This window comes from Pleurodeles waltl, chromosome 11, assembly GCF_031143425.1.
Source record: "Pleurodeles waltl isolate 20211129_DDA chromosome 11, aPleWal1.hap1.20221129, whole genome shotgun sequence".
Classification (NCBI taxonomy): Eukaryota; Metazoa; Chordata; class Amphibia; order Caudata; family Salamandridae; genus Pleurodeles; species Pleurodeles waltl.
In genome coordinates, this window is record NC_090450.1 from 827,204,249 (window position 1) to 827,216,273 (window position 12,025).

The following is a 12,025-nucleotide window of genomic DNA, read 5'->3' on the forward strand; positions in this document are numbered from 1 at the left end:
GTTTTGTTACCATCAATATGCTGCCGGCCCCTCTGAGTTGTAGGCCTACAGCTATGTATCCTCTTTCAATTTCACTAATAAAACAGAACTGCTCCATACATATGCCAAAATGGTCCCTGGTTAAAACCAGCATTTACAATGCATCGGGTCTCACGTTTGCTCATGTTAGAGCTGATCGCGTTGTAAACTCCTAACCCGACTTTTCACCTATCGGACAAAAGTGCATTTATGTACATAACCCGAAAAAGTGAAATCAAGTATGTAAAGCGCTCGACTTCTGCCAAGCGAGATCGGGCTCGTAAATTAGAGAAAAAAAAATCCACGAGCCCTATGGAAAACAGTGAGCCTCGCATGTTTTCTGTACTTGGTCGCTGCGTTGGAGGAGGGCTAGCCACCGGAAAAGGCATGACATATGCGTGCCTTCGACTAATGAAAGCAAGCAGATTTTATTAGGGAAGCCCACCAACCAATAAAAAACACTGACGTGAAGTTGACAGGGCTCCGAGCCCTTTTCTAAATACAAAAGAGTCTCCCTGCTAAACGCATGCGCGAGCGCATGCAACGCAGGCTCGACCCTAAAAAGCCAAATGTGGACCTTCTGGGCCAACCAACCTCTGCCTATTTCTCTTTTCCCCTCTGAAAGCTATAATCATGAAAAAAATGAGTCCATGTTCAATTAGCTAAATTTCATGAAATCAGTGAGGCAATAAACCTGATGCAATCATGAGCTGCACACTTACCTGTCAAGGAATCTGGTACAATCTTGGATCAGAACTGGAGTCATCCTTTTGGTCCACTTTGCAGCCTTGAATACTTCACGGTACCTTGAATGAAAATTGTCTTCTCGAGGCAGGCATTCATCAGCTCTTAAGTGACTCAAATATTTTTTTTCTGGGAGACTGCAATTTATTTATTTTCAATCCTCTTCTGTCGTCTTTCCTGTGAGGATTTCCAGGGCTCTTCTTTGAGCCTGGCCATCTTTAGCTCTTAAGCCCCTTCCCTTGCTTCGTTGAGTGTGTCGTGAGACTTTACTTTTGTTTGTTTTTTGACTATGCGGATAATACACTGCCTATGATCCAACAAAATATTCCAAACTCTGCCTTCTTGCTACATCGTCCATGATGGCCGTGGTGGTGACCATCCTACTTACAGTTCAACTCCGACAAGTCCGAACTGTTAATCTTAGCCAATCTCTCTGGTGTTTGGTCTTCTGTTTGGTTACCACTGATATTTGACTCCATCAGTGTTAAAAGGTTAAAATTATTAGGTTCTTGATTGTCTCAGTCTCAACAGTCAACCCATGTAGCAACAAGACAGTTTCCACCCGCCTCACTCTTGTTACAATATTGAGAAAAATTCTCCATTTGGTTTCTCCATAATGGAAAGCTAGTGTGGTTCATGCCGCCATTTTTTATGATAGACATATTGCAGTGCCATCTTGGTTAGCCTGCCCAAATACCTTGGTAACAGGCTGTACAGAAAGCTGATTTGCCTTCCCCTGGCTTAATCCAGTATACATATTTCAAATGGCACTTGGATAGCCTCCACTATCTTCCCTTAGACAAGTGCGTCATATTTAAAAAAAAAAAAAAAAAAAAAAATGTACACTGTCACTAAGAATATCACTGGTACGGTCTGTTCCCATCCCAGATCTCATTTCCTATCTCATACTTCCTCGAGTTCAGACATGAACTATAGGATTCGCATTAAGATTTAGTGGCTTATACTAAAGCTTCTGTCTGCCGCCATGCTAACAGATGGTATAGTAATGTTAAAATCCTAGTTTGAATAGAAGCTTATGCTGGAGAGACCAGCGTGAGACAAAATATCCTACGTTATTGTGAATAAAAAACCATGGAATTTGATTAATTTGTCATTGGAAACTGCTTATAAATTTATGCTCAATGATTGTGATGGACATTGGTCAGCGTCTTCTGTTTTTCAAACAAAGTTTTGGAATGTAATAATGTTTTGTCCTTTCATACTTTAATTTCTTATGCATAACAACTCGGAGAAGGCTGTTGTTAATATTCGTTGTCTATGTTAATATCGCAATTAAAAGTAACACCATAGAGATAGTTTACTGTGCAATGCAGTTATACAAAATGGAATGGACTCCTTCAGTTGTGAAAATATAGTTTTGCAGAACATTATAAAACGAAGTAATAACCATATCTACGCATTTACAAAATACAACAGGACAACACTAATAGATTCTACCGCATAATAGGCTATGGTGTCATTTTTAAAATATGTATGATCAGCAAATTGCACATCAGTCATGCAGGTTTATGCCCCAACGTAAACAAACAACAATTCATTTTTCTTCTAAATGTTAACATTGTGCTTAGGGATGTAAGAGACTTTTACATATCAACGGTCATCAAGAGTTAGATTCCTACAGATAAAATCTGTAACTATATTAACATTCATGGAGGTTTCGATTTTTGAAGGTAAACATCTAATTGATATTTTGCAGTCCGTAAGATCATCATTTCTTGGATAGCAGACGCATGATCGCCACAGTTACTGTGACCTACCAACTTGTTTCCAATCGCATAGTCTTATTTTGGTTTCCATTTCCTAAAAGTCATGTAGCGTTGTATATGATTTACTTAACTCTTACTAAATCGTAACCGTAGTGTAAGCCCATTAGAAAGCAAGGACTGGTTATTTTGGTCATATCTGCCCGCAGTTTGAAAGTGAAGTAAGTCTGCTAATTCCTATTGTCAGTTCCTTTGTAAGAGATGATCACTAACCTAATGTAGTATGGGGGTTGTTATTGAGTTGTGTTTATTGTCATGGACCTGGTTTGGTACACTGATGAAGAAACTCTAGAATTAAACAAATACTTGCAGACCCTTTGTTCTGTGTTCCCATCAACTGAGAGCTTGAGAGTTTCCTTTTATTTCTGTTTTTCTAGTTTACGTTGTTAGTGAACATACTGATAAGTTTATATTTCAGAAATGGATGAGCAGTCCTCCTTCATCTGCCTGTCCATTCTTCAACGTGTTTATCAGCAGTCAAAGTAATGTCTGGTTAGCAGCTCCTATGCCCCTCATTCACCAACTAGCTGTGCCTCCTATCATAAGGAACATTTTCTAATGGACACCGTGTCTTCAGACCCCCTTGTAGGACATTTTATGGACCAATTGGGGTTGTTAGTTGTAGGAGGAAGCAAGATGGGCATCAGGGGTTCAGTGGAAATTCACTCTTTCCACACCTTTACCTGTCTCGATCATTTATAAATTGTAAATGTAAGTGTGAGGCAGCCTTCTGTATTTTGCAGATGTCATCCTTATGAGATGCTGTGCAATTCTAGATGTCCATACATATCTAAACCATAATCAATTCAAGGCAAATTCCTACTCTTCCTCTTGTCCAAACTCTTCCAACTAACTATTCTGTCTTCATTTTGTTAGATAGACTCCGCACCGCTCTTCTCCTGACTTCCCATTACACCTTAGCATTGATACATTCCATGGCATTATATGAAAAAATTACATTCATATATCGTCCTATAACTGATATTTAAAAAAAAAATAAATGTTGAAAGATTGACATTGATTTCTCATTGACATTAACTTTATTTTTGAACTACTGTGAGTGAGTTCAAAGCAAACATTGCAAAATTTGTTTTGTTTCAGCTTTTTTGGCCATCTTCAAACTCTAAATAATGTCTTAACTCAATCTAAAACAATCAAACTCCAAGCTGCTGTTTTCTAACAAACATCAGGAAAGCCAATATGTCTAGCCCTTGAAAGGCATTAACCGACCTGTGACTTAATCAGAGCTTGTTGCAGATGCTAAAATATATAAAAAATAAACACTTTTCCTATATGCAGATTCAAGAAAAAATTCTAGCCCCATTGTGATGAAGTATATGCGGGCACGCATCTCAATACATAACATTTAAGCATCATTATGCTGCAGTGGCTATTTGTTTGGTTACTTTTAACATGACCATCCCCAGTTTGATGAAATGTATGAACGCATGCATCACCACACTTGTGCGTAAGTCTCACCATGCATGCACGCCTGTGCCTCATGATGCAATGGTGCCCATTTTCTTTGTGTATATTTAATTTAGTGTTCTAAGATGCTCACCATGGAGCGATTTAAAAATAAAAAAAGTGTACAGAAATACTTAGTAGAGCAAGTAGCGTCCCAGTAGCAAATTACAGCTGCTGGGCCTTCAGAAAAAAGATAAACAACGGATGAGGAGAGAGGGGGTAGTTTAGTCAACAGGTATATTTTAAATATACGTGTAAGTCACTAAGCTTTCTTCCTTTGTGTCGTCGAACAGTGCTGTGGTGGGAAGCCACAAAGGAACAGAGAAGGGAGAAAATAAAGATAAGCCAGATGAGCTAAAAAGGGGTAAGAAATGGAAGAGCTGGGTAAAACACCTCAGAGAGTGAGTGGTAGCGGGGGAGAGATGGAATCAAAGAGCAAACACATGCCTTCTCTTGATGTGCTGAAATAAAAATGAAAAAATTGCTTCCTGAAGTCATCCGTGTAAGGAGAGACGTCCTTAAACAAAAAATTGATACAGAAACTATGCCTCAGGAAAGGAAAAATACAAGAAGAAATTGATAGCGAGCACATGAGGTTTACAAAAAAGCCAAACAATGATGAGTGATAGGCTGACCCAATGCCCAGTGGAAGTATTTGTATTGTGCACAAGAAGCTTTTGGCAACAATAGGCAAGAGCTAAATATTTGAGATTTCTTCTTCAGACCATTACATTTTTCTTGACTCGTTTTACAGATGTTCACAAAACCTCTTAAGACGTCAGTGATCATACTTTCAGTGTCTAATCCAGGTTGTGAGATGGGCTTCAAAACAAGACCCTCTGACTATTCATGATAATGTGTTCTGAGAAACGTTTGTGAAAACAAATCCTGAAAGAAATGTGTGTGTTAAGTTAAACACGTAACTCATCCCTCTGTGTATGAAATGTTTTTGTTTAGCCCTTTAAAATCTGAATCCATCTGCTACTTTAAAATTTTTTAGCTTCTCTTTAATGGCTGGTGATATATTTTAAATATACGTGTAAGTCACTAAGCTTTCTTCTCTTGTGTTGTCAAACAGGAAAAAGTTTTAAAGTTTAAAAGCCATCTTTAGATTGACAGTACTCTGCCTGTTTCTGCTTTGATTGTATACCCACAACTGATGAGATGCTTGAAATGTCGTAGTACAAGATTAAACAAGTTAAAATAATGAGTGCATTTTTCTCCTTAGTTTTTATTTTTTCAGATTTAATGATAGATGATCAGTCTGGCTATCCTCAAGAATTCCGAGAAAAATTCATCATGTCAAAAACTATTGGAAGGTAAATATTGTGTGTTACTTTAAAATTATAAAAGAGGTGTTGTCTGTCAAGTTCCTGGCATCACAATGTATATTGAAATTTTGAAGTCTATGATGAAAGGAGAGTGTCGGGATAATGGAATTGAAAATGTATAGCCGATGCAGTAACTTATGCAGTAAGTGGTAATGTCACCTGACCACCTAGGCAGTCAATATAATACACAGTTATCTTTTGCAAATATGTATTCTCTGATACGATGTCTGCCATCAGCGTCAAATGTATTACTGAAGGAATTACAGGGGCAGAGATTGGTTAGTCCATTAGAAAGCTGTTTCTGATGAGTAATAACCTTAGTACTTAGTGCAGAAAATCTCAAATAATGTACATACATGGAGATTTTGCGTTTGGGGTAGAGAGTTGCTGAACTACTGATGTCGACAGTATTCTTTCCCCTCAAAGCTGGGAGAGTACTATCATAGGACAGTACAAATACTGCTAGATATAATGACACCGGGCTTGGTATGCAGATCTGAAATGGTCTAAATTCACCAGCAGGAGTTTTTGAAATAGTCACAAAAGTGCAATTAAAAAAAGTATAGATATCGGACAGTTGCCTAGTTGAATTCCATTTAACATATATGCATTCAGAGCTCCAAAGCAGCATGATCACAAATCACCCACGCGGGTGGCCCAGGACATACCTTATAGGGTAGAATATACCATAAAATGTATGGTTACATATTTTTTAAAAGCTTTGTATGCACCCACCTGTCACATACTTTCTATAACGAGAGTTGAAGCATGGATCCTTCTCCACACTTTTTGTCAGGCTATTGCGTTTTTCCCATTATTGCGGTCGCAGTAACCACCAAAAAATGTCACACTGTAGAACAATGTAAAACCTTATTTGAAAAACATTTCTTCAAAAAGTTAAGGTGTTGCTTTTCAGGCGTTTGGTGGAATGAAGTCTATTGCTCTGCAGATTCCAGAACTTCCCATCACAGAAATGTGAGGAAACTGTGTTTGTTTGCTTTTTTTAATCAAAGTTTAAGGTTTGCAAGGGATTCTGTGTGAAACAGTCTGGCAAGAGCCACGCAAGTCACCTTATCCTGGATTCCCCTATGTGTCTAGTTTTAAAAAATGTGCAGGTTTGCTAAATTTCCTAAGGGGCCAGCTGAGCTAGGGCACCAAAACCACAGTTACCCACTTTGAAAAAAACAGGCCATTTTTGAGTGGAAAAATTTGATGTATCCATGCTGTGTTTTGGGGCCGCCTTGTCACGTGTACTAGCCCTAACTACACAGGTGTAGTATCATTTGTATCGGGAAACTTAATGGAACACAAAATAGTAGAACCAGTGTTATTAACAATTGTATTTCTCTGCATTTGTGCCATTGCTTAATTTGAGCTGGTGGTTTCCGATGCTCAGCACTGGCACTTGATTGTCAACACCGGGACTTATGACAGCCAGCCACATGGCGGTGCAGTTTGTCGAATTTTGTGATGAACACAACAACAGTTGCTTAATAATTCTACGTACACTAAAATGACTAATACCTGCCATCCAAAGCTATAAAATAGTTTAGGTGGCAGATATTAGTCACTTTTCATGTATAAAACGTCTGAGTTGTCATTAGTAGTGCAATGGGTGGTGCAAGCTGCAGTGCTCTCCTGCAAAGGCCCTGGCACTTATTTCTTCATAAATTAAGTACTGATGTGTGCCTTCCAAATGTAAGCCAGTGTGTAAAAAAAAAAGATATTTTCAGAAATGCCCTCTAATTGACATGCTAGTGAGGGTACTCACAAATTCGGAGATGTGCAAATAACTACTGCTTCTAAACTCCATATTTTGTGCCCATTTCGGAAATACATAGGATTCCTTGAAACCTAATTTTCACTCTTTAGATTTTACCTTAAGTATTGCCCTACACCCCTTGTACACCATGAATGCAGCTCAGTTATTGGCTCTGGGTGCTTCACGTTCTTGGATAACCCACAAACCCTATATATCCCCAAAACCAGAAGGGTCTAGCCGATGTAGTGGTATATTGCTTTTGTAAATCCGCTATCATGATGAGAAGTTACAAATGAAAACGGCACAAATGTCAGTTTTTTCCTACTAATTTTCAATATTCTTTATTTCATCACTTAGTTTCTTTGGGAAAATCTTGAAGAATCTATACAAATAACCAACCCCTTGCTGAATTCAGAATTTGTCTAGTTTTTAAAAATGTTTAACTTTCCAGGATCCACCATAGGTTTCACACCCGTTTAAACCACCTACTGGAAGGAGGTTGAAAGCACGAAAAATTGACTATATCCCAGGAAAATGCCAAAACTCTGTTAAACAAAATGTGTTTTTCGGAATTAAATCTGCCTGTTCCTGAAAGCTGGGAAGATGGTGATTGTAGCACTTTCGTTAATGCCATTTCTAGGCAAAAAAACAGACACTTTATTCTGCAGCCCGTTTTTCCCCAAAACCCACACATTTAGCTGCATTTTGGCAAATTTCTCGGTTCCCTCCAGGGGAATCAAAAAACCCTGGGTACTTTTTGAATCACCATAATGTTGGAGGGAAAGAAAGACGCAAGTCTGGTGGGAATAGCTTATGGGTACCAAAGGTTATAGAGGCCGCAGGGCCAACTACCCCAAATAGCTATAAAAAAAAAAGGCTGAGTTCTTGGGGGCGAGGGAGGGGCTAGCAGCAAAAGGGTTAAATACACTGATGTGGTGTTCTGAATAAATACAGCATGTTACAGTGTAACCACTTTGAGTATAGCTGACTGAAAGAAAATGTAGACTTTGAAACCTAGGTTCTAATCCCTGCTTAGGGACCTGTTTCAGAATTGTGTGATTATTGGCAAATCACTTAATCTTATAGTGCCTAAAAATATAAATATATGATAGGTATTGCAGTTGTGAACACACACACACTCGCTGTCTCCTTCTCTCTCTCTCTCTCTCTCTCTCTCTCTCTCCTCGTCTCTCCTCTTTCTTCTCTCTCCTCTTTCTTCTCTCTCCTCTCTCTCCCTCCTCTCTCTCTCTTCTTTCTCTCTTCTTCTCTCTCTCCTCTTGTGCTCTCTCTCTCTCCTCTTGTGCTCTCTCTCTCTCCTCTCTCTCTTACTTACTTCTTGACAGTACCAACTAAGTAGTTATAGTTAGGACCTAGTTACCATTGAGAAGGTGTTTTTTTGACTTGCCTACATTTTTGGCACTGTTTGATGAATCTTCACAAATTTTTAAAAAAAACAAAGTGTGCCCAAGAACCTTGTTGTGCATGGAAAGGTTTGGGGTGATCCACCTAGTGGGAGCGTAGGAAAGGGGGGTGTCAAAAAATGTTCATTTCCCATGTTAATTCCCATAGGAGTTTTCAACACAACTACAGCTCGAACTGCCGGACCACGTTACACCAAATTTGGCAGAAAGGTATCATTTGGTCTGCAGATTATGCTTTTGTATTTTGTTGTAAATCCGTTCAGTAGCTTTTGAGGTACTAAAGGGCAAAGAAATTTGTAGACCTAGGGCCACAGATCTCCTGTTGAAATTTGATTGGCTGCCATCACTTAAAACAAGAAGCGTTGGCAGTCATTTTGGAACGCTGCTTCAGCTAAGTCCCAAAAAAAGTAAAGAAAAGGGGGCAGGGTACCCCCTAACCTTGGCCCAATCCCCTCACCCCCCAGCTAAAAGGCAATTAAAAAAAATGAATAACAGAGAAATCTGTTGATTTCTCTGTGATTTATTTATTTATTTATTTCTAAATGAGGTCTACCACATTACTGAATGCTAAGGCCCCTAGGTGAGCAGACTTCATCAACCCTCACGCACTCTCGTCCACCGACTACATCCTCCTAGGGGACCTCAACTTTCACCTGGAAAACCACACCGACAACAACACCACAGCCTTACTGGACAACCTCGCCAACCTAGGACTGAAAAAGCTAGTCAACACCCCCACCCACTACGCCGGACACACGCTCGACCCCATCTTCTCCTCCAGCAAACACATCTCCTTCAGCCACACCACCGAACTCACCTGGTCGGACCACAGCTGTGTCCACTTCAGCTTCAAGAAGACCACCATGCACCACCACACCCAGCAACCACCAAGAAGACACTGAAATCGAATCACCACAGAACAGCTCGCATCAACCCTCTCCCAGAACCAACCCACCAGCACCACTAACCCCAACGAAGCCGCCAACAACCTCACGAGCTGGATCTCAGACTGCGCCAACCTCCTGGCCCCCCTGAAGACCCAAGCTAACACCAACAACCACAAGAAAAACTTCTGGTTCACCCCCGACCTCAAGGACTCCCAAAAAGAATGCCGCACCCTCGAGAAGTCTTGGCGCCTCAACCAGACCGAGGAGAACATGTCAGCCCTCAAGAACGCCACCCGCCAACACCACCAACGCCTCCGCGCCGCACGAAAATCAGCCTACCAGAACAGACTAGACAACAACGCCCACAACAGCAAGGAACTTTTTGGCATCGTCAAAGAGCTCTCCAACCCCGATGCAGAAAACAACTCCATCCCTCCCTCACAGGACCTCTGCGACTCCCTCGCAGCCTTCTTCCATCACAAAATCGCCGACATATACAACAGCTTCACCACTACCAACACGAACCCGCCACCGACATCACCACCATCCTCACCTGGAACCCAACCACCACCGAGGAAACCACCCGCGTCATGAACTCGATCCACTCGGGATCTCCATCCGACCCCTGCCCGCACCACATCTACAACAAAGCCGACAACATCATCGCACCCCACCTCCGAGACGTCATCAACGCATCTCTCACCTCCGCCACCTTCCCAGAGCGCTGGAAACACGCAGAGCTCAACGCCCTCTTAAAGAAACCAACAGCAGACCCCACCGAACTCAAAAACTTCCGGCCCATCTCCCTCCTACCGTTCCCCGCCAAAGTGATTGAGAAAATCGTCAACGCTCAACTCACCACCGCCTTGGAAACCAACGACTCACTCGACCCCACTCAGTTCGGCTTCAGAGCTAACCACAGCACCGAAACCGCCCTCATCGCAGCCAAGGACGACATCAGATCCCTGACCGACAAGGAAGAAACCGTGGCCCTCATACTCCTGGACCTCTCTGCAGCCTTCGACACGGTCTGCCACCGTACCCTGATACACCGCCTCAGCAACGCCGGCATCAGAGGCAAGGCCCTGGAATGGATCATCTCCTTCCTCTCCGGAAGAACTCAGAGAGTCCGCCTCCCCCCCCTTCAGATCTACAGCCACGGAGATCATCTGCGGCGTCCCCCAAGGATCCTCCCTCAGCCCCACCCTCTTCAACATTTACATGACCCCCCTGGCGAACATCGCACGAAAACACGGACTCGCCCTCATATCCTACGCCGACGACACCCAGCTCATCTTATCCCTCACCAACAACCCCACCTCAGCAAGGACCAGACTACACGAAGGCATGAAGGAAGTAGCGAACTGGATGACCGACAGCAGGCTGAAACTGAACACAGAGAAGACGGAGGTTCTCATCCTCTGCCCTACACCCACTGCCTGGGACGACTCCTGGTGGCCTCCCGCCCTAGGCAGCACTCCCCAACCCACCGACCACGCACGCAACCTCGGCTTCATCCTGGACTCATCCCTCTCCATGTCCAGACAGGTCAACTCTGTGACCGCGGCATGCTTCAACACCCTCCGCATGCTCCGCAAGATCTTCCGCTGGATCCCCACCGATACCAGAAAGACTGTCACCCACGCCCTCGTCACCAGTCGCTTGGACTATGGGAACACTCTGTACGCCGGCATCACCATCAAGCTGCCGAGGAAACTTCAACGGATCCAGAACGCTGCCGCATGACTCATCCTGAACATACCCCGCCACCACCACATCTCCGGACACTTGAAGAAACTTCACTGCCTCCCAGTCAACAAGAGGATCACCTTCAGACTCCTCACCCACGCACACAAAGCCCTTCACAACCTCAGACCAAAACTCATCAACCACCGCATCTCCTTCTACACTCCTCCGCGCACCCTACGCTCGACCGGACAAACCCTGGCAGCCGTACCCCGCATCCGCAAAGCCATCGCCAGAGGAAGATCCTTCTCTTTCCTGGCAGCGAAGACCTGGAACTCTCTGCCCAGCCACCTTCGCACCATACCTGACCACCTCTCCTTCAGGAGGCAGCTCAAGACCTGGCTCTTTGAGCACTGACCCCCCACCCTCACCCCCCCAGCGCCTTGAGACCCTTACGGGTGAGTAGCGCGCTTTATAAATGCGAATGAATGAATGAATGAATGAATGAGCAAGGTCCAGGGGGCATTGCAAGCTCATTAAAGGAGGAGGTGCAAGGGGCCCCTCTCCTAGGGCTTCTAGTGGCCCTGGTGACCACCACCTCCCTGGGGCTATGATTCAAAGATATGCGGGGGCGCGCCTCAGGGACCACCATCTCCTCGGGGAAGGATAACATTATAATAATAGGGGGAGACCCTAGGGCTAACTTTATATTGTATACAGGGGATGGCACTACACTGCGCCCCGGAGACCGCCACCTCCCTAGGGCAATATTTTAAAAGATGTAAACCAGGGGTTTACATAATAATATATATAACTTAATATTATGTGGGGGGCAGCGCCATCCCCATGAGACCCCAACCCTTGGGACCTCCACCTCCTGAGTAGCTTTTTTTGATAGTATGCAGGCAGGCCGCAAACCCCCATT

The 12,025-nt window shown here is 43.1% G+C and overlaps 1 protein-coding gene across 3 annotated transcripts in view; it reads left to right on the forward strand.

The window, feature by feature from the left end:
* CHEK2 (checkpoint kinase 2) overlaps positions 1 to 12,025 on the forward strand; it is a 230,996-nt gene that overhangs the window by 41,671 nt on the left and 177,300 nt on the right. For all 3 annotated transcript variants that reach the window (XM_069214672.1, XM_069214673.1, XM_069214674.1), the window contains one exon: positions 5,242 to 5,332. In XM_069214672.1, coding sequence (XP_069070773.1) covers positions 5,242 to 5,332 — 91 coding nt within the window. The remainder of the gene's footprint in view (positions 1 to 5,241; positions 5,333 to 12,025) is intronic.